General features: G+C 45.0%; 1 protein-coding gene and 1 long non-coding RNA gene across 2 annotated transcripts in view; both read right to left on the bottom strand.

Annotated features, from left to right (window-relative positions):
* Positions 1–19,084, bottom strand: part of LOC147361868 (ATP-binding cassette sub-family C member 4-like) — a 76,837-nt gene extending 57,753 nt beyond the window's left edge. The window contains 1 exon segment of the mRNA XM_086328625.1: positions 18,804–19,084. Coding sequence (XP_086184751.1) covers positions 18,804–18,874 — 71 coding nt within the window. The 5' untranslated portion in view covers positions 18,875–19,084.
* A 3,185-nt stretch (positions 19,085–22,269) lies between these two features.
* On the bottom strand, positions 22,270–24,381 carry LOC147361867 (uncharacterized). Its single transcript, XR_015137687.1, has 3 exons — positions 24,227–24,381; positions 23,508–23,605; positions 22,270–22,686 (listed from the first exon to the last, which is right to left on the bottom strand). It is a non-coding gene; the product is annotated as an uncharacterized LOC147361867 (long non-coding RNA).
* Between the last annotated feature and the right edge of the window lie 2,428 nt (positions 24,382–26,809).

Here is a 26,809-nt window from a genome sequence, read left to right as displayed (position 1 = left end):
TCCACTGGAGAAGGGGTAGGCTACCCACTCCAGTATTCTTGGGCTTCCCTTGTGGCTCAGCTGGTAAAGAATCCACCTGAAGTGTGGGAGACCTGGGTTTGATCCCTGGGTTGGGAAGATCCCCTGGAGAAGGAAAAGGCTACCCACTCCAGTGTCCATGGACTGTATAGTCTACAGGGGTCGCAAAGAGTCAGACACAATTGAGTGACTTTCACAAACTTGAAACTAACCAAATTAAAACTTTCTGGATAAGCAAGGAGAAGATCAAAAATTGTTCCCCAAACCATTCATCTTTGACGTCAGTCTAAATTTGATCTGTGAATATTCTTTCCACAAACCAATTGAGGATAGAGTTCTTACTCCTTCACAGGAATTCTTCACAACTGTGAAACCATAAAGGATTTTTAAAAGAGTCCAATACAATATGACAACATTTGTTCAAGTTTCCACAGGAATCTCAGGGTATAAGAGAGACAGACAGACATTTCTTGGTGCAGTCCCTAGTATCAACCTTCTGAAAGTACTTGACTTTTGGGCCCTATTTCCTGCTTCTTAGGGGAACTTCTCAGAGGGTTAAGTGCTAAAACTTCCCTAGTCAGTATAGTTTTTCTGTTATATTTCTACATGTACTTAAAAGGTTTCTTACCCAACTCCACCATCTCCACTTCATGAGAAAAATTAAGAAAACACAGAAAATAGAAACAAGTTATCAAAGAAAAAAATGCTTGAGTGAAATATATAAGCAGAAAATAATGAGCTTACAGAAAAAACGAATAGACAGTTTATCTTCAGAAATGGGGGAACAGGTGACAAAGAGTAGAGCTGAGAAAGATCCAGAGCTAAGGAGGAAAAGCAGTGAATCTGGGAAAATAATAACCATTAGGATTCTAAATATAACTTCACTCCTCCTGACACAGTGGTCTTCATCCTGACTGCAGCTTAGCATCACCTGGGAGGGGTTAGGAGCACTCTGAAGCCTGAAACCCAGCCTGCAGAAACTGATTTAGGTTCATATGATTAGGGATGGAGCCTGAAGTTCCCTCTCCCTAGAAGACGCTGGATGCAGAAACTAATCCCATGTAAGCATCTTATTCTCCTGCATCATCAGGGCATCTGGACGTGGAGGGGCCATGAACCTGCTCTGAAGGACTTACAAGTGCCACAGAGGGTATTAACCACAGTTCCATGTTACATATCATGCTTCTAGGAAAATTCCTTATGAAACCAAACTCTTGAGACTCCAATGATGAAATTCAGACCTTTCATTTGGCACTACGGAAAAAATCAAATGTTTACAAAATACTGTATCTACAAAATAAAAACATGAATCAAAAATTGTAATGTTACCTCTAAAAGGGGAGGGAGAATTAGAATGGAGCCAACAAGGATATCAGTCTTCCTTAAAAACAGCCTCTTCTGTTGACTGAGTTTGAAATTGTGAAAACATTATCAGTTCAGTTGCTCAGTCATGTCCGACTCTTTGCAACCCCATGGACCACAGCACGCCAGGCCTTCCTGTCCATCACCAACTCCCAAAGTCTACTCAAACCCATCTCCATTGAGTCAGTGATGCCATCCAACCATCTCATCCTCTGTTGTCCCCTTCTCCTCCTGCCTTCAATCTTTCCCAGGAAAACATTATGAAAGTAAAAGTGAAGTCGCTCAGTTGTGTCCGACTCTTTGCGACCCCGTGGACTGTAGCCCCCAGGCTCCTCCGTCCATGGGATTCTCCAGGCAAGAATACTGGAGTAGGTTGCCATTTCCTTCTCCAGGGGATATTCCCAATCCAGGTATCGAACCCAGGTCTCTCACATTGCAGGCAGATGCTTTAACCTCTGAGCCACCAGGGAAGCCCAAGGAAAACATTATACAGAATTATAATTATAAAACAATAAAGTTTTCAAAAGCAATTCCTAAAATTTCAGAATAAAATGAAACAAAAGTTATATCCATCCAGTAGGCTGAGTTATACAAAAGAGAATCATTAAAAGTGGTTGTAAAAAAATAATTTAAAAACACATTCCCTGTGTGATATGCCTAAGGACAATACGAACAGCAAAAAAAAAAAACCCAAAAGCTTCCAAAAGTCACATTATGGTTAATAGTGTTGATACTATAAGATTTTTAAATGAGTAATTATGTTGATATCATTGAGAACTGGGATTAGGCATGGCAGAAAAGAGAACAGGTAGTGAAAGAAAACAGAAACCAATCTAAGAGTTAAAAGAGAAAGTAAAAACACTACTGTCTGGAATCTGATTTAGATTGAAAATACCCATATAAACTCAAGGTTTGTTTACTACAAAAAATGTATACTAGCTTTGTCCAATGACAAAGCTGAGGAACAATAGACAACTCAACAGCAAGGAGCACCCCTAGTGCCCAGACCATAGTCTCTAAATACCATTTCCCACTAGAAGGAGCCATGGCTGCTTGGAGAAACGGAGATTCCAGGGCTGGAGCAAATTTGTACTTAAGGGTGAGCAGCTTTTTTTGTGTAAAGATAAACTAGAAACATCTTGTCACATCAGAAATCAAAAAATTAGCAAGGATTTCTACAGTATGCACAAAAGACAGGAGTCCTGGGAAGAGACGCATTCTATCCTTAATGGCAGAGGCTGGTTTCACAAAGGGCTTAAAAAACTCATTGCTGTTTATAGGCCATTATGGCTGAATGAGATCTCTTGAGAAAAGTCACTTCTAAAAGCCAACTTTTCTGGAAAGTAATTAAAAGTTTCACTTCCAAAAAGGATTTTGGTTTTTTTTCATCATTATGAAAGTAATCTTTAAAAAAAAGGAGTCATATATTTCCTTGATTTTTTAAAGAAAATGGATTGAGGGGAATTGGAGGATGAGTGAAATAGGTGAGGGAGATTAAGAGACACAAACCAGTTATAAATAAACAAATTGTGGGAATGTAATGTACAACATAGGGAATACAGTCAATAACACTGGAAAAATTTGGATGGTGACAGAGGATAACTAGACTGATCAGGGTGATTATTTAATAATGTACAAAAATACTGAGTCACTACACTATATACTTGAAACTAATATAATATTGTAAGTCAATCATACTTCAATTTTTAAAACTTTTTTTCAATGAGACAATAAAAATACAGTTTTAAAAAATGAATTGAAAAGCATCACCCTCATATATGTCTCAAGGTCGTCACTGTGGATATTACTGACATCTGATGGCTCATGCTAAGCCCTCAAGAATCAGCAGGGCAGGTCTGCTCTGCAGGTCCCTGTCTGCTTGGCTCAGTGCTCTCTCCTCCTCTCCCTTGCTGTGTGGTCCTCAGTGGTTGCTCTGAGCCCACATATCTCTGCCACCAGCAGCCACTCCTCAGCCTCTTGGGTGGAGCAGAAATGAGGGATACAAGGAAGAAAGGGTTGGAAATAAATGCAAAGACCACTCTGCTCTCCGGAAGTGAGTCAAGGCACAAAGCCCTGAGTCCAGGCACAAAGCCCACTTTGGGACGCAGAGGATTCTGCTTACTTCCTGCTCATTAGTTGAGCTCCAATGTGAAGATTTACACAAATATGTACTTCCTACATTCTCCACCTAAAGCAGAGACAACCAGCAAAAGTGGCCTTGGACAAAGGTCAGTAATTAGACAAGGCCGGCCATTTCCAAGGTTCGCAGACATAAACCCTCTTCACTCTGCCCCTCTTAGGGGAAAGGACTGGGTGAACCCCCTCTGGTTCTCTGAGGCCACCCCACTTACACACCAACAGATGGAGACCTCACCTCTCAGAGAGAAGCCCTGATGACCTGGGGAGTGGTCTCTGTGTCTCTGGTCCAGGAAGAGTCTTCAGGCCCCTCCTCTCCACCCTGAGGGGCCCAGGCAGGTGGAGACCTGTTCTCCTCACCCAAAGTCCCCATGAGGGTGCTCACAGGGGCCAGGGTGCTGAGAACTCACTGGCCGTTCTGTTCTAATTAGGAGTGACCTGCACATGCTCCAGGTTGAACATTAGCCTGGTACTGGCTTCCCCAAGCATTATGATCACTCCTCAATTCTCACAGGACAGAGGTTTCACACTTAAATCCTAACCCCAGAATCCTCACCCTGGACTGGCACCACCTGCCTCTTCCCACCTGTGCTGCCAGGAGTGCCTGTGCTGTGGTTGGTCACAGCACTGTCTGGGAACCACGGGTAACCCATGAGTCGTCTGTGCACTAGAGGAATTAAAAGAGGGCAGGAGGTCACAAAGTAAATGTGTTCATGTTTTAGAGAATCCAGAGCTGAGTCTAGATCTTCCACTATCTAAAATTATCACCACTTAGGGATGGTAATTAGGGGAAGCTGGCTTCTTAAGATGCTCCTGGTCCATCTGACCACAGCATGATGTTGTTGCTGGCATCAACCTCCTAGTCAAATCTGGCACCCAGGGGACAAGGTCACCTGAAATCTACCCACAATTACGATCCCAAATCTGACTTTCTGCTTCAGAAAGTTCTTAGTGTCCTATTTATTATCCTTAAACAAAGTTCAGGATGCATGTGTCTGAGACCCTGAAGATAAAGCTCTAAAGACAAGCCTTCCTGACCCTGGATGAACCATTGAGATGATCAGGCTTGTAAGTCAGAGTGCCTGAAATGGAACCTCACTTTGTCATTTAAGCTCCCTGTAACCACAGGCAACCTATGTAATTACTTGGGTTCAGAGTCCTTTCTCCTACAATGGAGTATATAGGAAACCCACAACTTCGCTGAGTTAGCCAAAGGAATAAAAATGTTATTATGCATAAAGTGCTCATAGCAATTCCTGATACATAACTTATTTCGAGCACTTGCTATTGCTGTTGCTGCACCACTAATAGTACTGCGGCTGCCACCACCAGTACTACTCAGTATGACCCCTTGTTACTGCCACTACTTACAGTACTTACAGTACTACTACTGAGATGAGCCCCCCCATTTACCAGGTCCTCGACTCCCCACTTCTCTGCCATGACCGCCCAACAACCAGCCTCCTGAAAGAGGGGCTGGGGCTCTACCAGTTACACTTTATGCAGTCCCCAGGCCTGGCCTTCCTGGATCCCCAGCAGGAAGTATTCCTGGGGCTGGACAACTGTGAAATCAACACTCCACCCCACCCTTCACAAGGCACTGCAGTACCTCGGCAATCAGAGCCCTCTCTAAGGTGGCACTTTGCCCCATATACCTGTCCCCACCCTCTGGCACAGTGGTCAACACAACTTTGTTATCAACAATAATTTCATCTCCCAGGACCACCCAGTCACCTGGGAGCTGACAGATCCTCTGTCTCTCCAGTTGTATAGGGTGGACGTCACCTACCCAGCTACCCACTGCCCACTGCCCGCAGTGCCCTTCAGTACAGCACAGCCTCTAAGTAAGAGCCACGCCACCCACCTATAAACCACCTGGCCCATGCTGCTGCTGCTGCTGCTAAGTCACTTCAGTCGTGTCCGACTCTGTGTGACCCCATAGACAGCAGCCCACCAGGCTCCCCCGTCCTGGGATTCTCCAGGCAAGAACACTGGAATGGGTTGCCATTTCCTTCTCCATTGCATGAAAGTGAAAAGTGAAAGTGAAGTCGCTCAGTCACGTCTGACTCCTAGCGACCCCATGGACTGCAGCCTACCAGGCTCCTCCATCCATGGGATTTTCCGAGCAAAAGTACTGGAGTGGGGTGCCATTGCCTTCTCCAACCCGGCCCATAACCTCACCTCAACACAATGGACTGATGACAGCTCACACCTACTCCACCTAAAACACCCCTTTCACAGCAACTGCATCTTCCATCCCTCCTTCCATCACACACTCACAGGCCACCTGTGTCCCTAAGGCAGCGCTAAGGGACCATGGTGAGCACGAGCCCACCCAGGGGGTTCTGCAGCAGACCTCCAGCAGGCTCAGCCAGAACAGGGAGGCTGCCGGCACTGTGTCCCCAGGTGGACTGTCCTCTGGGGGATCTTGACCCAGGATCTTCAGGGTCACAGAGGTCAGTGACCTCACAGCTTTATGTCTCTGGTTTCCTCCTGCACATCCCCTCCTCCACCCTCCACCAAAGCCATGATACCAAGACTCTCCCTTCAACCAGCAAACCACCCCCACAGCCAGGACAGAAACCACCATGGAGGGTGCATGAATTCATGGTGAAGCTGGAGCTCCTCCACATGGGGTTTCTGACCCGGGTCACCTGGCCCACAGGGAGGTCTGGCAGCTCCCCACGCAGATGCAGGGCCCAGAGTTCTGTTCCACAAGAGGAGAAGAAGCGAGGACCCCTTTTTAGGAAATGATTATCAGATGTGACCTGGGCAAGTTAAAAATTACTTGCTTGAGCACCTGTAAAATGGCTTATGTTACTGCGCTCTGATCCAAACTTACTTCCTCCAAACCAGGAGGCTCATATTCCTGAGGTTGTAGGATCTTTATCTCAAGGATCACTTTCAGCGTTTATATCAAGTACTGAGCACTAAAAACATCCTAATATGGTATAAAACGTCTTGTCAGTGCCATCCTTTCCCATAAGCAGTTATGCGAAAACCTGAAAGAACTTTTGGCCAACTTAGTACTAATCCCCTGGAGGCTCACTCCTTTAAGCATCAGTTCATTCTAAAAATAAACATAACCACTGAGCTACATCATGATATTTATCCTGTGACAAACCACTGTTCTCTCTCCCCGCCATCACATCCATCTCAGTACTGAACTGCATACACTTAAAAGCAACGCACAGTATGTAAAAATTTTTACCTCAAGAAATGTAAATATTCCCAAAACTAGACAGGATTTCCAGTAACATTTTATGATTGCTTTCATTAAACAAGGCTCCCGTTTGTATGTCTTGGCTCTCAAAACTTCTTGATCCCAGTACCTGTGATGAGAAACAGAGCACAGTGAAGAGCAGTGTGTCCACCAAAGGGGAAAAGGGGGCAGGGAAGAGTGGGAGACGAGCCTGCACTACAGGGTGCTCTGTGGCTGCGCAAAAGATGCAGGCAGGTCAGGAAGCAACAGTTAGAACTGGACACGGAACAACAGACTGGTTCCATATAGGAAAAGGAGTATGTCAAGGCTGTATATTGTCACCCTGCTTATTTAACTTATATGCGGAGTACATAATGAGAACCGCTGGACTGGAAGAAACACAAACTGGAATCAAGATTGCTGGAAGAAATCTCAATAACCTCAGATATGCAGATGACACCACCCTGATGGCAGAAAGCGAAAAGGAACTAAAAAGCCTCCTGATGAAAGTGAAAGGGGAGAGTGAAAAAGTTGGCTTAAAACTTCAGAAAACGAAGATCATGGCATCCAGTCCCATCACTTCATGGGAAATAGATGGGGAAACAGTGGAAACAGTGTCAGACTTTATTTTTTGGGGCTCCAAAATCACTGCAGATGGTGACTGCAGCCATGAAATTAAAAGACGTTTATTCCTTGGGAGGAAAGTTATGACCAACCTAGATAGTATATTCAAAAGCAGAGACATTACTTTGCTAACAAAGGTCCATCTAGTCAAGGCTATGGTTTTTCCTGTGGTCATGTATGGATATGAGAGTTGGACTGTGAAGAAGGCTGAGCGCCGAAGAATTGATGCTTTTGAACTGTGGTGTTAGAGAAGACTCTTGAGAGTCCCTTGGACTGCAAGGAGATCCAACCAGTCCATTCTGAATACTGAGATCAGTCCTGGGATTTCTTTGGAAGGAATGATGCTGAAGCTGAAACTCCAGTATTTTGGCTGCCTCATGCAAAGAGCTGACTCATTGGAAAAGACTCTGATGCTGGGAGGGATTGGGGGCAGGAGGAGAAGGGGACGACAGAGGATGAGATGGCTGGATGGCATCACTGACTCGATGGACGTGGGTCTGAGTGAACTCCGGGAGTTGGTGATGGACAGGAAGGCCTGGTGTGCTGCGATTCATGGGGTTGCAAAGAGTCGGACACGGCTGAGCAACTGAACTGAACTGAACTGAACCTGCTCACAGGGCTCCTGAAAGATGAGCAATGTAGACCCTGAAGCACCAGAATAAAAGGCTTTGAGAGGAAAAAGTCCCAATTCTGGAAATAAGTTCCTTCCAAGCTTTGCTGGACTCACAGGTCATAAGCCGCTTAGGGGAGGCAGACTCCGTCCTCCAGGGACCCCACCTCCGGAGACAGAGCTCAGCCTCCAGGGCCATGGCTGCGGGCTCCCTCCATTTCCACAGATGCACAGGGAACAAGGGCTCCCACAGCCTCCAAAGTGGGCTGAGCCCTGGGTCAGCCTGAGGGGGTGAGCGTTCAGTGTCAGGGGAGGAGGCTCAGGAGAACCCAAAGGAAGCAAAGCCCCCGCCACATGCACCTTTAGCCCCACGTGGAAATTCTCACTCTCCCTCCCTTCCCCCCTGCTGCCTTGCAGCTCTTCTCCAAGGCGCTGGGAGTGATCTTCCGGAAACACCGAGTACATGTCATCTTGTTTTAATTTCTGTTCATGACCAATTCTAAACAAGGGGTTTAGCCACCTGCTAAAAATTAAAAGGACAGTGACATATATCCAATTCTCTCTGCTCTGCTCAGATGCTCAACTGTACATCAAAATTACACATCTCTAATTAGAATCCTACATTTATGGGCTTTGTTAAATAAAAACAAAAAATTACATTTTAAATATATAGAGGCAAGCGGCAATAATTAGATATGTGTTTGCACACTCACTCACATACATACACACAGCCCCTAACTCTGTACTCTGAGAGGCCCTGGAAGCAGTGACACACTGGTAGCATTCTAGCCCCCTGATCTTGGGGTTTGGGGTAACATACACAATCACAATTTTTTTTGTTGTTGTAAGAAATGTTAAGTTCTCTTCAGTTCAGTTCACTCAGTCGTGTCCGACTCTTTGCAACCCCATGAATCGCAGCAGGCCAGGCCTCCCTGTCCATCACCATCTCCCAGAGTTCACTCAAACTCATGTCCATTGAGTCAGTGATGCCATCTAGCCATCTCATCCTCTGTTGTCCCCTTTTCCTCCTGCCCCCAATCCCTCCCAGCATCAGAGTCTTTTCCAATGAGTCAACTCTTCACATGAGGTGGCCAGCTTTCAAATATTCAGAACAGTAGGATTAACTATAATCACCAGACCACACATTACATCCCCATAACTGACTCATTTTATAATGGAAGTTTGTGCCCTCTGGCCCCCTTCACCCAGACCTTGGCTTTTTAATACCTTCTCCCCTAAAAGGAACCATCTAAGAAATGGCTGTTTCCAAAACTGGGGCAGTGTGTGTCAGCATGTGATAATTCTATTCTTTTTTATTGTAACATAAGTGCCTGACATGAAGTTTTGGAGACATCCATGTCAAAGGCATCCATCTCCGGTGAACACATGACAGCTACACAACGAGGTAAAGATCCAGGCCACCCCACCCATGAAGTTCCCGCTTTCAGAAAGCTCTGGTTGACCTGATTACAGACCATCTCACTGACTGTTTGCTCCTCCCTTCCTGCACTTTAATTCCCTCTCTTATTTTTTAAATTCACCAATAAAGAGTGAAACTTTAAAATTCTAGACTCCCCACCCTCAACCTCAAAAAGGCAGAACCCCAAGTCCAAGCTGGCTCATGAGCTCTCTCTCTCCACCCAGGACCTCGCTGTGTCACCAAAGGGGTGCGTTGTACCCTCCAGGGAATGTGAGTGATACACCTTGACATTTCAAAGTTCCCTGATGGTTGTTGCTGAGATGTGTCTCACAATCCTAAGAACCACAAGGGCCGGTCCAGCCACAACACTGACTGCAAAAGAGAATTTCTGTGGGGGCTGCTCATAACTAGTATGAGCCCTGGTGAGCAGAGCCCCAGGAAGTCCTGGCAAAAGTCTCACTGTCTACAGGCCAAGACCAACAGGCAGGGAAAGTCCAAGATGGGTCTAAGACATCTTGTGCCATAAAATAAGGAAGCACTCAAGGAATCATGAGGATGTGTAGAAGGACAGAGAAGCTTGAATGGCTCTTGCTAGACAAATCTGGAATACTATGAGCATCAAAACAAACAAATGGCAATGAAGCTTAACCCAGTAAATAATGAAAGAATCCATGAATCAGTAGTGCTACATAAACAGGAGAGAAAGGAAAACTCACAAACAAATGCAAACAAACATAAAAGGAGTAATCAATTACTTTTAAACTATGTACCTAACTGAAAATGTACTATACTGAATAATTTTTAAGTGCAAGATATTTTTTATCTTTACATGAGGAAAATCACTTGGGAAACTGTTTTGTGATTCAATCTATAAACTATGTATTCCAAGACATGTCTGTTCTAGAGAGATGCTTAGTCCCTTGTGCAAATCAAGTGCTGGTCCAAAAGACTGCTGAAATTTTATATGCCTACTGATATTTTACACTTTTTTATCCTGCATGTCCTGTAAAGTTATAAATCTGCACAATAAACATGTTTAACAATTCAAAAAAATAAAAATAATAAAGGAAAAATCAAGTCAAGAAAATCATCAATGGAAATTAAAAACCGGCTGAAAGTTTAAAGCAGAAGATGATATTTATATAAGCTCAACTTATCTCTCTGCAATTATTTATTATAAAGGGAAAAAACAATAAGTGTACAGATGATCCCACCAAAAAACCTATTCAGATCGATCATGCATTATTTAAATGATAATAGTATGCAGAGACAGCACATAGGTAAACACCATTTTACTAATTTTGCCAGGGTAAGGAAATTTCCAAGTCCAGACCATAATAACCCATGGATAGAGATCAAACCAGTTAGTCCTAAAGGAAATCAACCTTGAATATTCATTGGAAGGCCTGATGCTAAAGCTCCAATACTTTGGCCAAGCTGATGCAAAGAGCTGACTAATTGGAAAAGACCTGGATGCTGGGAAAGGTTGAAGGCAAAAGGAGAAGAGGGCAGCAGAAGATGACATGGTTAGATAACATCACCCACTCAATGGACATGAGTTTGAGCAAACTCCGGGAGAGAGTAAAGGACAAGGAAGTCTGGTGTGCTGGTCCATGGGGTCGCAAAGAGTCAGACACGACTGAGAAACTGAATAACAGCAATGACAGAGATCACATTTCTTTTATCCTGTTATTCCTATGATAACATGGGTACAGATGCACAAGAAATATTTGTTGAATGTATGAATATCCATGACTCATTAAAGAAGAAATAAGATAAACTGAACTTCAGATTTTGCTAATCTGGGTACCTTGGCACCCCTAAAGAATCCCAGTCCAGGAGTCAGAAGACTGGACTCTAGTCCCAGCAGTGGTGCTGAGCACCCAGGGCCTCAGCTGTCCTCTGCTCCACGTCTCCACTCCAATTCAGCAGCTCCATGACCTTTAACATCTCTAGGTCTCAGTTTCCTTCCAAAACAATGGTGTACATCTAGGAGCTTTACCACTAAGCAGGTTTGAAACATGTTGGGTGATTTATTCCACACTTGTCCCCTAAAGAAAATGCTCAGGGAATCAGCACTGGGACTTACCCAGATGATGATACCCTGCAGCCAAAGTGAAAGCATTAGTCACTCAGTTGTGTCCGACTCTTCGCGACCCCATTGTCTGTCCAAAGAATTGTCCAGGCAAGAATACTGGAGTGGGTACCCATTCCCTTCTCCAGGGGATGTTTCTGACCCAGGGACTGAACCAGGTTCTCCTGCATTACAGATTTTTTACCATCTGAGCTACAAGGGAAGCCCACAAAAGACCCTCTTTAAAATTCTGCTTGAAGAGGAAAAGATGCTCAGCATCACTAATCATGCTACTGCTGCTAAGTCACTTCAGTCGCGTCCGACTCTGTGCGACCCCAGAGACGGCAGCCCACCAGGTTCCGCCGTCCCTGGGATTCTCCAGGCAAGAACACTGGAGTGGGTTGCTATTTCCTTCTCCAATGCATGAAAGTGAAAAGTGAAAGTGAAGTCACTCAGTCATCTCCGACTCCTAGTGACCCCATGGACTGCAGCCTACCAGGCTCCTCCGTCCATGGGATTTTCCAGGCAAGAGTACTGGAGTGGGTTGCCATTGCCTTCTCTGGCACTAATCATGAGGGAAATGCAAATGAAAACCACAATGAGACATCAGCTCACACATATTAGGAGGGCTACTGTGGGAAAAAGAAAGAAGAAAAGATAGTGTTGGCAAGGATGTGGAGAAACTGGAAATCTGCACACTGACAGTGGGATTGTAAAATGGTGTATCACAAAAGACAAAGATTTTATGATTTGATTTACATGAAGTCCTCAGAGTAGTCAAATTCAAAGAGAACCAAAGTGGCCCTGTGGTTGCCAGGGGCTGGGGACAAGGGAAGTGGGCAGTTAGTGTTTTAATAGCACACTAGTACAAGACGCAGAGAAGGCAATGGTAACCCACTCCAGTACTCTTGCCTGGAAAATCCCATTGATGGAGGAGCGTGGCAGGCTGCAGTCCATGGGGTCACGAAGAGTCAGACATGACTGAGCGACTTCACTTTCACTTTTCACTTTCTCGCATTGGAGAAGGAAATGGTAACCCACTCCAGTGTTCTTGGCTAGAGAATCCCAGGGACGGCGGAACCTGGTGGGCTGCCATCTATGGGGTCGCACAGAGTCAGACACAACTTAAGCGACTCAGCAGCAGCAGTACAGGATGAAAAGAGTTCTGGAAACTGGCTGCACAATAATGTGAATTACTTAACAATACTGAACTGCACGCTTAAAAATTGTCAAGATGGTAAATTTTATGTTGTGTGCATTTTCCACAATTTTAAAAAATTTAGTCAGAAACAAAAATGGCACCTGATGTCCCTCATTTGGAAATCTTCCTGTGTTAGAGCTAGACGTTGCCACTTCCTGGTTATATGATCGTGAACCAGCCACAAAACCTCTCAGTACTGGCCTCAGGAAAGTCGGGAGAAGACCTGGAGAGACATCTCCCTGGGATGCTGAGAGGGTCAGTGATGCTCTGAACAGGACAAAGTACCCCCAGACAAACAGCAGTCATCACCACCACAGAGTGCTTGAGTAATCCCATGTGGTCCCCATTAGAAAGCCTCTGAAAGTTTGATACATGAAGTTACAACAATAGCAGCCCCCAAGAGGAAGAAAGACTCCTCTCCTTTCCTGGCAAGGGCTCAGCCACTGAAAAGCCATGACTCTGAAAGAGCCATCCCAACTTCCTCTTCTCCTCTATAAAAGTGCTCTCCAGCCCTGGCACTCTGGGGACTTACACTTGGCTCTCCACAAATGCAAACCTCAAACTGCAATTCTCTGCTGATTCTAAATAAACCCATTTTTGCTGGAGAAATATCTGACACTCTGTTTGTTCAGGTCAACAGAGGGAAGGGAATCAACATGATTGGGGGACCCATGGAAAACTCCAAAAGGTAAATGATCCACTTGACACATCTGAAAGGACACTTGTCTCAGGCTGATAAGATGCAGAACTATAAAGACCAAAAAAATCAAGAATAAACTACAGGAGATAAATTTGTTAGGAAGTTTATTCTGCCATAAGGACATACCATTAAATGTGAATATACCTTTGGGATGTTCTACCTCTTGCTTGAGGCTGTGGATATTGTATAAAATTATCAAAACTCATCAAATTAAACAGTTATTGAGAACAGGTCAAGGCCAGAGAAACAGCCCTGCAGAGCTCACCCAGCCTCCTTCTCCAACATGTGGATTTCTGACTGTTAATGAAGAATAACAAGTAATATTCTGAAAATGGTGCAAAGAATCCTAGCTTGAAATTTAACATTTCAGTGTATTCACAATCGATAGCTACTAAGGGCCTTACAGGACCAACTTCCCTAAACTATCTCAGCACTCAGCCAGTTCACATCCCCCTCATGTCATCAGCTTCTCTGACAAGAGTCTCTGGAGAGTCTTGTGGACAGTTTCCACATCCGCACTCACTCTGCAAGGGGACAGTTCACTGACTGAGACGTGGTCAGGGTCAGGGGAGCAAGGATGTAACCACTCCCTGAAGGGTCAAGTGCATCTGGTCCAAGACCCTGCTCCACCTCATCCCTGGGGATAGGTCCTGCACTCACCCCCAGCCTGCTGTGGGCTCTGGGACAAGGGTGGAGAGAAACGCAGAGCTCACCCAGAGGCTGCAGGGACATCAGGGACATCACCAGGGAGAGTCTCAGCAGACTGGACAGTCCAGTCCCCAGAGGGACGTAGTTCATAAACTAGGCCACTGATTTCCAATAATGGGGAAGAATTATTATTCAATAAACCATAACAGGAAAATGGGCTGTCTTAGAAAAAAATGGGGCCTATTCTTACATCAAAAACTAAAAAAATTCTAGCTGCCTTTACTGTTAAAATAAGAAAAAAGCTAAAATTAAACACAGAGCTTTAGATGATGTTAGGATTTTTAAAACACATACTACAAAATGAACAAGAGAAATCAAAAAAAAAAAAAAAGCTCAATTTTAATCAGTGACATATAATTTAAAACCTCTAAAGAACAAATTAAAATCTGGAAAAGTATTATATGCACTTATTATAAGCATTTATTACAAGTTATTTCAAAAATATAAATGCTCTATAGGAAAAATAATCTATTAATAGACATTTGAAGAAACACAAATAAATGGTCAGTAGACATAAAAAATCTTCCATCTCTACAAATCAAATGGCAACCCACTCCAGTATTCTTGTCTGGGAAATCCCATGGACAGAGGAGCCTGACAGGCCACAGTCCATGGGGTTGCACAGAGTCAAACTGGAGTAGGTGACTGAGCACACATAAATCAAATAAATTCAAATTAAAACTCTTTGAATTATTTTTAACTTTAGGCCCAGGGAAAAAAATGTAATTCAGGTACTCAAAGTTGACAATGAAATAAGCTCACAAACACCTGTTAAGAGGGCAAACTGATCTGAACCTAATGGAAAACAATTCAGCCTTTCACTAATTATTCTACTTCTGGGGAATTTGGAAAAAGAAAAGATGCACCAAAATATATGGTCATAGATATGCATCACATCCTAATTAGCAATAAACTCTATTAAACAAAAGCAAAAGACTGCATACATTTCAATTAAATACCACATTTTGACAGAAACAGATTCACAGACTTAGAGAATGAACTTGTGGTTGCCAGGGAGAGTGATAGGGGAAAGTGATAGGGAGTTTAGTGGGAACATGCATACACTGCTGTATTTAGGATGGATAAGCAACAAGGACCCACTGTATCACAAAGGGAACTCTGCTCAATGTTATGTGCCAGCCTCGATGGGAGTGGGGTTTGGGGGAGAATGGATACGTGTTTATGTATGGCTGAGTTCCTTTGTTGTCCACCTGAAACTATCACATTGCCAGTTGGATATACTCCTATACAAAATAAAAAGTTTACCTAAAAAATAAATGCCACATTTTGAACATTATTTAATGCTATAAATAAATGTTAACCATAGAAAATTAAGAAGGAATCAGGATCCAAAGATATTTAACTTTATAGAAAAGTGTGCATAATACAACATTGTTAAGCAACTATGCTACAATAAAATTCTAAAAAACCATGAGCTATAATTTCGATTAAAAAAAAAAACTGTGCATGTGCAGATATGCACAAAAACCTCACGGGGAAAGAATAAGAAATAACCAAAATATCAGCAAGTATACCTGGCTTAAAAAAAAAAAATCCTTGTTCCTTTCTTCTTCTTCTATGTGCTCAGTCATGTCTTTCTCTTTGCAGAGTAGCCCACCAGACTCCTCTGTCCATGGGATTCTCCAGGCAACAGTACTGGAGTGGGTTGCCATTTCCTACACCAGGGGATCTTCCTGACCCAGAGATCAAACCCATGTCTCTGTGTCTCCACATTGGCAGGTGGGTTCCTTATGTCTGGGCCACCTGGGAAGCCCTTCTTCCTCCATAAAGTTTTTTATAGAAATAGAAAAATATATATTCTTTTCTAAAATTTGCAATTACCAATAGCCATAATGTATGCCTTCTCTTAGACTCTAAGTCCTACCTGTGCTGTGAAAACACTAAAACCCCTGTGAGGTCATTTGTATAAAGACAATAAGCTAGTTATTGGCATCATTTACAAATTTAGAAAGCAGATGAAATGTAAGAAATGCAAACACCCAATGAGAAGATGAAAACTCAGTTTCTCTACAAGGTGGATAGACAACACTCTGGGTAGCACTTCCTGCCTGGGCTCATTTCATTTTCCCAGGACAGCAAGTGGGGGACACGAGGAAATCATGAGGGTACCTCAGACTTTACAAACAAGATGGAAATTGTGGTCACCAACTAACTTCACAAAGTCTGGACCCCTTTTTAAAAGTTAACACCGAAGGAACAATGCCAATGGGAGGAGTGGCTTAAAGCAGAAAACAGCCTCTACCTTCCATCAGAATCTCCTGGAGCTTGTTTAACCCCATCCCCAGGGTTTCTAACTTTACAGAATTGGCCTAGAAGGAGCATGGGGCAGGGATGGGGTGGGGGTGGTGATTTGCATTTCTAACAAGCTCCCAGGTGAGGAGGATGCTGCAGGTCTGAAAGCCATATTTGAGAACAGCCACCCTAAAGCTTGATTATAGAGACGTTTCACGTGCATCATCTCCAGCAACAAGATCTTTAAGAACTTTCCTTGAGAAACTCCACCTACAAGACCAAAGGTGTGTTTGGAATCACCTTTTTCCTCCATTTAAGAACAAGAATCTCAACATAAGCAGCTCAGTACTGCAGTTACATCCACATCAACACAGGCTCGGAAGCCAGACTGCCTCGTTTGGGATCCAACTCTTACTAGTAGCTGTGTGATGGTAGGCAACCTGGTCAACCTCTTGGAATCTGGGGCAGAATGGATACATGTTTATATATGGCTGAATCACTTTCCTGTCCACCTGAAACTATAACAACATTGTAAATTGGCTGTGAAAGTGAAAGTCATTCAGTCGTGTCCGACTCTTTGCGACTCCATAGATTATACAGTCCGTGGAATTCTCCAGGTCAGAAAACTGGAGTGGGTACCCTTTCCCAGAAGGGAAATCTTCCCAACCCAGGGATCGAACCCTGGTTTCCTGCATTGCAGGCAGATTCTTTACCAGCTGAGCCACAAGTTTATAAAATAAAAAGTGTTTTTAAAAATTACTCAATCTCTCTGCTTCAGTGATTTCACATGTTAAATAAGAGGTAATAGCTCCTTCCACTCCAGCAGAAAAATTGGAAATGGGTGCCTACCCAAATCAATAAGAAGTCCTCACATTCCCATTTCCACGCACATACATTTTGAAAATCCACAAATAGAACACTCCTTGCCCTGGAGAGTTCCTTGCCCTGTCTGAAGTTAAGGAGAGGTGTCCCTACTTTGTTACTATTTATTGTGGTTGTTGTTTAGTCACTAAGTCATGTCCGACTCTTTTGCAACCCCATGGACCATAACCTGCCAGGATCCTCTGTCCATGGGATTTCCCAGACAAGAATACTGGTGTGGGTTGCCATTCCCTACTCCAGGGGATCTTCCCCACCCAGGGAACAAACCCACATCTCCTGGTCTTCTCCTTTGGCAGGTGGATTCTTTACCACTGAGCCAACAAGGAAGCCTACACCCATATTTTTTCTTCTTGACCCTCTTTCCTTAAGGGCCACCAAATGGCCAAGAGATGTAGTTACACACACTGAATACACCACCATCAGAACAAGCACAGAAGCTTCTGTTTCCTGGGAATCCCCAAGGACCTCCCATATAAAGAAATGGAAATATCAGAATTTGTGGGAAAGATGGATGGTTAAAGGTCCATCAATGAAAGACATAATCACTCAAGTGTGATTAAACCCAAAGGTTCCAACCCACCTAATTAGTGGTCCCAATTACCAGATGGAAAACTTTAGTTAAGAGCTTCACCTCTCTGAGCTGCTTTTCATCTATGTTTCCTCCCAGCTCAGAGGCCCGTCGGTGGTTTCAGAACCAGAGGACTCCTGGGCAGGACCACCTGCATCAAGACCCTGCACTGCTTCTGGAAAGGCTAGAGATGCAGATAAGACCCCACAGGCTTCAGGGACCCCATCCCCAGAGTGACTCTCAAAAGTGGAAGCAGAGATTCACAGTAAGAAAAGGGGCTGGTCAAATACATCCTCCAGTCCTCTCAATGTATCCCAGATAAAAGCAAAATGGGTTCAAGAATCATATCCCCGTTCATTTTTTAAAAAGTGTTTTTTTACACACATGAAATTTGTCACAACTAGATACTGAAATATAGTGAGAGATGCACACGGAGGGAGGGAGACATGGCCATAGACACAGTGACAAGGGAGCCTGGTGCAGTTGGAACTCAGCTGTCACCTCAAGAATATGGAGGAAGCTGGGGACATTATTGGCAGATGGCAACAGGAGCAGAGCATTAATTAGATTAAGGAAGCTGTTCATGTCTTTTGCTTAGTGGGGAAAGGGTGCGAACTAGTTTAGAATTACGAATCCGGAGCTCTCCTGGGGAAGCCGGCTAAGGATGGCGTGCGGGTCCGGTCCTTCTCCTTCTGGCAGTGACCCCCGAGGCAGCCTGGGTTCTCAGCCTCCCTGCCTCCTGCTCCCGCTGCCCCTCCTGCTCCCGGGACTAAGGAGGCTGACGGGGCAGCGTGCTGCAAGGCAGGGAGACCCTGCGCCCTGCCACCAGGTCGCTCTTCCCGTTCCTGCTACCCCTTCCCGCCGCCTCACCCAGAGGGCACAGACAGGGACCCCCGCGGCCGGCGTGGGGAGACCCCACCCGCTCCAAGCAGCCATCGGAAAGCTCTCCCTCGCCCTGACCTCGACCCTCAGCCCCTGCAAGGCGCAGCAGCGTCAGGCACTGAGCCTGAGGCGGCGCGGTGTCTCAGCCCAGGCGTGCCCTCACCAGAACAGCCGCAAGCAGATGTTCGCGTCCTGCAGCGGGTTGGGCTTCTCCTCCGGGGACACCGGCCGCATCTTGCCGGCCTGTGGGGTGGGGGCAGCCGCGGGCCTCACGCAGGTGTGAGGCGAGATCGCAGGCGCCGCTGATGGTAGCGGTGGGGGAACTGCACGGCGCGGGGCGTAAGACGCCAGGCGCCCTCGTTTCCACCCTGGCTGCAAACGCTACCCGAGGGCTCGCTCTAAGCCCGGACCCGCACCCACAAGGTGGAGAGGGAGGGGCAGGCTGCAGCGGAAACGCCCCTCAGCTATGGTGAAGACCCGGAGAAAGCTGGCAGAAGGAGATAGCAGCCCGCCCTTCCGGGCACGCTGCCCTCATCAGGACCAAACAAGGGCGCTGTGGGAAAGTCTCCAACTGGAATGGAGCAGGACCCTAGGGGGCCTTCCTGGAAGAGACCCCACCCCACCGCGAGATACCCTGAGCTAGTGGCCAGTACTGGTCAGTGGAGGTGAGCACAGATGACGGGCACAAAGCTGCCAGGCTACTGAGATGACAGCCCCAGGCTCCCCAGTGTCTGTTCTACTATAGGCTGGCCCTGAGGAATCCTGTTTTGATAAGAGGAGGGAAAAGGAAAGACCACAGAACATCTTTCTCGTGGCATGAAGGACAGTTACTCAGCAGTGAACTGATGCACAGAGAAAAGTACATAAGCAAGAAGTCAAGGTTAACTTTGTTTATCCCTCAAATAAATAAATTTTGAATCAGCCAATAAGCGGGAATCAGTACAAGAGGGAAATAAAGAACTTCAAACTTTTTTCCCATATATAAATCCCATATGAATATATATGAAGCATTCAAAAGTATTTCTGGAATGAATAAACAAAGTGTGGTATATACAGTGGAGTGTCATTCACCCTTAAAAAAGAAGGGAATTCTGACACATGCGGCAGAGTGGATGAACCTTGAAGACTTGTATTGTGACTCAGAATACTTAATCTTCATGCTGTTGCTGGCACAGAACTCCTAAAACCCTTAGGTGCTCTAAGAGTGGAAAAGTATCTTGATAATGGTAACAAGCCCCTTTCAACTACACCTGAGTTTTAGTGAATGCATCTGTTGGTCAGAAAAATCACACCTGATTAAAGGGTTGGCAGTTTCAGCCCACCCCCCACATCCACGGAGAGGGACTGGAAACAGTTCAACCACCAATGGCCAATGCTTTAATCAACCTTGCCTAAGTATGTTTCTATGAAGCCTCAATAAAAAACCAATAGGATGGGGTCCACAGAGCTTCCCGGCTGGTGAACATGTGCAGGTTCTGGGAAGCTCTCTCCTGGAGAGGGCCTAGAAGCCCCTCCCCTCCCCCTACCTTGCTCTGCATCCATTCCATCTGGCTGTTCCTGACTTGAATCCTTTTATAATAAACTAGTGATCTAGTTGAGTAAACTGTTTTCCTGAGCTGTAAGCCACTCTAGAAAATTATCAAACCCAAGGAAGGGGTTATGGGAACCCTGATTTATGAGCAGTCCATAAGGAGAACAGGACTCATGACTGGCTCTGAAGTTGAGAAGGGGCAGTCTTGTGAGACTGAGTCCTTAACCCATGATGAGGTCTAACACTAACTTCAGGCAGAGTGTCAGAACTGACTTAAATTGCAGGACACAGTTGTGTCTGGTGAGTTGGAGAATTGGTTAGGATTGCTTAGTACACACATGGTGTCCAGAAGTACTGAGTCACCAAAAGACAAATACTGTGATTCCAGTTATATGAGGGGCCTAGACTAGTCAAATTCATAGAAACACAAAGTAGAATGGTGTTTGTTGGGGGGGTGGGGGGCGGGGAGGGTGGGGAGTGTTTAATGGACACAGTTTCAATTGGAAGATGAAAAAGCTCTGGAGAGGGACTGTGGTGATGGTTGCACAGAAGTGTGAATATAATCAACACCCACAATAGTACATTTTAAAATGGTTAAACTTGTTCACTTGTGTTATGTATATTTTACCATGTAAGGGAGGAGAAAATTCCTTTTCCTTTTACCCTTCTAGGCCCTCTGGCTGGGGCCTGGGAAATTCAACTGATGTAAGACAGATGAACAAGAGAAAAACAGTTTATTAACCTGTACGGCATGCACATGTATGCAATAAGTCTTTCATCATACAGACAGTTGTTGTTGTACTCAGATGCATTTGTAAAACTGCTTCATTTTTAAGAAGATTCATGGGAAGGACTTTTGACAAGTACATATTTCTGATAGGTTTCAAACCACAAGCTAAACTATGTAAGAAATTATGAAGTCCTAATGGAAAACCTGATGCCTTCAATAAAACCATTAACAAAAAGGACTAGTTGCTGAGTGAACTGGAGAATATGCTTGTAAATTTTACTGTTTTTGTCTAAAATATTAGTGATTTAAATGATTAAGTTAGTGTTTTCCTAACATAAGAAAATCCTTTCCTTCAAGCTAATTATGACTTACAACAATTTGGTTAATTACACTTTGTAAGTAGAATTAAAACATTTGTCTTTTCTTTCTACCTGATCCTCCAAAAACTGGAAACTCTTAAGGTTTCTAGAAGCTGTACCAGATAAATAAGGAAGGCCACCCCATAATAGGGGCGTCTCTTCCACCTCTAGTTGAGTGACACATGTTCTCTGAACTCAGTTTCTCATCTGTAAAATGGGTATTAAAAAGTAGTATCTGGGATTTCCCTCATAGTCCAGGGATTAAGAATCTGCCTTGCAATGCAGGGGAGTTGGTTTCAATCTCTGGTCAGGGAACTCAGAGCCCACATGCCAGCAGAGCAACTAAGCCTGAGCACTGCAGCTATTGAGCTTGCCCGCTCCATATAAGAGATTCAATGTACCCCAATGAAAGATCTTGCATGACACCCATGCCATAAAGCCCCAACAAAGCCAAAATTAAAAAAAAAGAAAGTAATAACTGTCTCATGGAGTTATTGTTTATGTGAAAGTGCTTTTTGTAATTTCTGATGCAGAAAGGATGTTCAATAAGTGGAGGTTATTATAGCAAGATATTTTATCAGAATATTAAATTAATTGTCCTTGCTATGGTATGAATGTTTGTGCTAAAGGAATGAAAATGGAATTCTTGAGGTTATAGCTTAAAGACCACTGGTGCTGGCATGAAGAGCACAGTTTGCAAGAAAACTTAACCAAATGAATTTTCCTCCAGAGAGGAGAGATTGAAACGCAAGCCAGAGGAGAGCAAAGGTCTGGGGACAAGAGGCAGAGAGTTGGTGACCCCTGTCCCCAGTAGTCACCATCCTCAACCTCCCAGGCAAGGACAAAGTAGAGGGGATACAGGATATCATAGAACCCCCCCCCCCCACTCAAGTACAGCTGGTGCCTTACCTCCTGCTAGAAGCCAGGTGAGTTGGTTGCTTTGCAGAGGAGACTCCCATACCATCATTTTGTGTTACAAGTTAAATAGAAAAACCTGATTTCCCAGTTGGGGTCTGGAAAATTCAGAAAGAGGGAGGCAGCAAGCTTAGACAGTCTGTGAGCCAGGATGACAGAATGCCATAGAAGGCGATGAAGCATGTGCCATCCATCTGGGGAGCAGATGAGAACTCAGTTACATCCTTCCTTTAAAACCCCACAGCAGAGTTGATTTTAAAAACAGAATACATTTTAAAAAACATTTGCCCAGAAAAGTGGAAACCAGACTTTGCTAAAGTTTAAGAAACAACACCAGGAAGATAAATAAGAACTCTTCCTAAATCTAGATCATCTGCTTTATAATCAGGTTAGATCTATAGTCCCTATTTTTCATTCTCCATGTTACAAGTGGTGCAGGAGAAGGAAATATCTCATCCTGGGAGATGTGGGAGTACCAGGGACCAGCTTCCAAGTCAGGGTCTTTGGCTTCCTGCAGGAGAGAGTGGAAGAGGGAGCTGAAGTAGAGTGAAAATGGACTTATTCAGGGAGACACACATTCCATAGTCAAAATATGGACCCTCTCAGGAGGTGAGAGGACCCAGGTTGTTAGTTGTCATGGGCTGAGTAATTTCATACAATAATAAGTGGGGCAAATATTCTTGCTATTACAGGGAAGGAACAGGATTTTCAAGACCTGAACCACTGCACACTTTTGAAATGGAGCAGGACCCTATGGTCCTTGCCCCCCATGTCCTCTGCCTGCCTTTTGTCTATTGAAAACCTTTAGCCAAATAATAAATTTAATCCCAGAAGTGAGAACATGCAGATACAAAGAAAAACAGTTAAAGGACACCAAATAATAACAATGTAGCCATTAAGCATAGTCAAGGACCTCTTAATTCCTTCCCAAGGGCTATAGATAATATTCTGAGCCATACCCTGTGAGCTGTCTTATAGGTACTGAAAACCCCTCCAGGTAAAAGAACTACATGATGACGGGACTGTAGCCATGATATAAGCTGCCACAGATCTGAGAATGGACCTTGAGAAATGGGAACAAACACCCTGGAACTGAAGAGTAACTATACTTAAAACAATCAAGATAAAGCTGGTCAGACCACTGATGACCAATCTCAAGATGATTGTCAGCGTTGACTCTGCTGTTTCTACACGTAACCCTCTCCCTCTGTCTATAAAAGCTCTTGTCCATTCATTCTCAAGGGAGCAGGCAGGCAGCCTTTGGAGAGGTTCCCAGCCTTCCCCTCACCACATACTGGCATCCAAAATAAAGTAAATGTTCTTTCTACCAACCTGGCCTCTTTATTGGCTTTTGAGCAGCGAGAAGCCAGACCCGCCTCTTCGGTATCACTGTTTGGCTTTCTATGATCAGCCTTAAGCTATTACAGCACCTGTCACAGTGAGAGGGGAGTGAATTTTAGTGTTATAATGAAGGTGTAAGAGTTAGAGGTCAGAGGCCAGACCGTACTCAACACCATCTTGATTTTAGCTGGTTCAAGCCAGTGTTTGTGGGATCCTGTTTTTCTCAATATCTGTGCCCTCTTCCTTCCTGTCTCACAAGCATAGAAACACTGTTTCCATAGTGATGAGGCCATCTTAGCCTCTCATCTGGGAATCCAGACCTGGTTCTCTGTGTACTCTGATGCCCAGGCCCTTCCCTTGCCCATTTAAGCAATACCAGGTTGTCCTCCTCAAATGAAGGGCACCACAGACTCCCACCTATTTCAGGAGCAACATCAAGCCCCAGCCAAGAGGGAGTTACCTTATGGGTAAAAAAACAAAACTGATTATATCAATACCTTTCCTTTTGGATCTTCAGGCATAGAAGAGAAATTTGTCTCTTTCTCTTCATCAAGATGATCTCCACAGGTAACAAAGGAAACAGTCATTAAAGTTAAGCTGGGGCCCTTAATATTCAGGGAGGCTGGGCTGTGATGGAACAATCACTGATAAAGCCCATCAACCATTCCCTAGGAGTAAAGTCAGAATCTGGTTAATGAAATGAAGTTTACCTTTTATCTCTCCCTTTGTGCCGAGTCTTTTTTCACTTGTTCACAGGGCGCCACCCGCAGAAGCCTCACACTTGGTCCTTCAGATGAGATTCCCTGGTGTAAAATGGCTGTGCCGACACCTCAGCTCTGAGGGCCGTGTGCAGAGTCTCTGCGCCGGGCACTGTGATTCAAGATGGCGGCCAGGGGGCCGTGTGCAGAGATGCTGACCCAGCACTATGATCTGGAGTCACAGGCAGCACACCTGAGCCTGTTCTGTGAGAACCCACCCATCCCCCAGCTGACAGGAATCACACACAGCAGTCCCAGGGGTGCTTTTATGTGAAAGCCTGTCCTCTGTATCACATTCAATGGACAAGCCATACCTGACAGAGGGGCTTCCCAGGTGGCTCAGCGGTAGAGAACCTGCCTGCCAGTGCAGAAGACTCTCATTGATTTCTGGGTCAGGCAGATCCCCTGGAGCTGAAATTGGCAAACCGCTCCACTATTCTTGTTTGGGAAATCCCATTGACAAAGGAGTCTGGTGGGCTGCAGTCCATGGGGTTGCAAAGAGTCAGAAGTGACTGAGCATACACATACCTGGCAGAAGGAACCCTTTGGCCTTTGGGGTCTGACTGGGGAGGGTAGGTAGCAAAATAGGAAGAAATCAAACCATCTTTGGTTTTACTGGTGGCTCAGATGGTAAAGAATCTGACTGCAATGGAGGACACCCAGGTTCAATCCCTGGGTTGAGAAGATTCCCTGGAGAAGGGAATGGCCTCCCACTCCAGTATTCTTCTCTGGGGAAGTCCATGGAATTTTGGTGGGCCACATAGTTCGTGGAGTCACAAATAGTCAGACACAACTGAGCAACTTATACTTGTTCACACTTGCTAGCAATGAAAGCAGCTGCCATTTGGGAAGACGAGATCTTTTGCCTCCAACAATGGTTCTCACTTTGCTGCAAGGTGGAATCACCTGTGGGGTTTTAAAAAGTTTTGACTCCTGCCTCCCCTCCCCCGAGATTCTGAGTTAACTGAGATGAGGCTTCAGCACTGGGATTTCAAAGAACTCCCCTGTAGCCAAGTTTACAAACCCCTGCCCTTTGCCATACTGAAGATATAAAGACCTGTACCTGGATGAGGAAACAGGGTAAACTGATAGAGTGATTCTGCAGGAGCAGGAGTGTGCGTTTCTGTGTATAAGGTGTAGATGGGTGGGGGGGGGGGGGGGGGTGGTGGGGGCTGTGACACCTTTTGCCCCGTGTGAGGCCTTCCTGGCCCCTCTTTCCACGGCCTTTGCACACTGCTCACCTGGACGCGTGGATTATGCTGCCCCCTGCTGGTGATTTTCAGTGTGGCACAGTTTTCCCTGGAGGTTTCACACAGGCCCCCACCTTCAGTTCAGTTCAGTTCAGTTCAGTCGCTCAGCCGTGTCCGACTTTTTGCAACCCCGTGAATTGCAGCACGCCAGGCCTCCCTGTCCATCACCAACTCCCGGAGGTCACTCAGACTCACATCCATCGAGTCAGTGATGCCATCCAGCCATCTCATCCTCTATCGTCCCCTTCTCCTCCTGCCCCCAGTCCCTCCCAGCATCAGAGCCTTTTCCAATGAGTCAACTCTTCGCATGAGGTGACCAAAGTACTGGAGTTTCAGCTGTAGCATCATTCCTTCCAAAGAACACCCAGGACTGATCTCCTTTAGGATGGACTGGTTGGATCTCCTTGCAGTCCAAGGGACTCTCAAGAGTCTTCTCCAACACCACAGCTCAAAAGCATCAATTCTTCGGCACTCAGCTTTCTTCACAGTCCAACTCTCACATCCATACATGACCACTGGAAAAACCATAGCCTTTACTAGATGGACCTATGTTGGCAAAGTAATGTCTCTGCTTTTCAATCTGCTGTCTAGGTTGGTCATAACTTTCCTTCCAAAGAGTAAGGGTCTTTTAATTTCATGGCTGAAATCACCATCTTCAGTGACGTTGAAGCCAAAAAAAAAATAAAGTCTGACACTGTTTCCACTGTTTCCCCATCTATTTCCCATGAAGTGATGGGACCAGTTGCCATGATCTTAGTTTTCTGAATGTTGAGCTTCAGGCCAACTTTCTCACTCTCCTCTTTCACTTTCATCAAGAGGCTGTTTAGTTCCTCTTCACTTTCTGCCATAAGGGTGGTGTCATCTGCATATCTGAGGTTATTGATATTTCTCCTGGCAATCTTGATTCCAATTTGTGCTTCCTCCAGCCCAGCATTTCTCATAATGTACTCTGCATATAAGTTAAATAAGCAGGGTGACAAAATACAGCTTTGATGTACTCCTTTTCCTATTTGGAACCAGTCTGTTGTTCCATGTCCAGTTCTAACTGTTGCTTCCTGACCTGCATGTAAGTTTTTCAAGAGGCAGGTCGGGTGGTCTGGTATTCCCATCTCTTTCAGAATTTTCCGCAGTTAGTTCAGCACAAACTTACAAGCACCTCATCTACACCCTGCACACAGAAATGCACACTCCTGCTCCTGAAGAATCGCTCTGTTTACTCTGTTTCTTCATCCAGGTAGTTTTTTATATCCTCCGTATGTGCTAGCTCAGCACAACCCTATGAACT

Source organism: Bos grunniens, chromosome 12 (assembly GCF_055505025.1).
Source record: "Bos grunniens cultivar Pamir isolate PY7600 chromosome 12, Bosgru_T2T1.0, whole genome shotgun sequence".
Taxonomy (NCBI): domain Eukaryota; kingdom Metazoa; phylum Chordata; class Mammalia; order Artiodactyla; family Bovidae; genus Bos; species Bos grunniens.
Note: the sequence above shows the minus strand (reverse complement) of the source record. Positions and strands in the feature narration are given on the sequence as shown.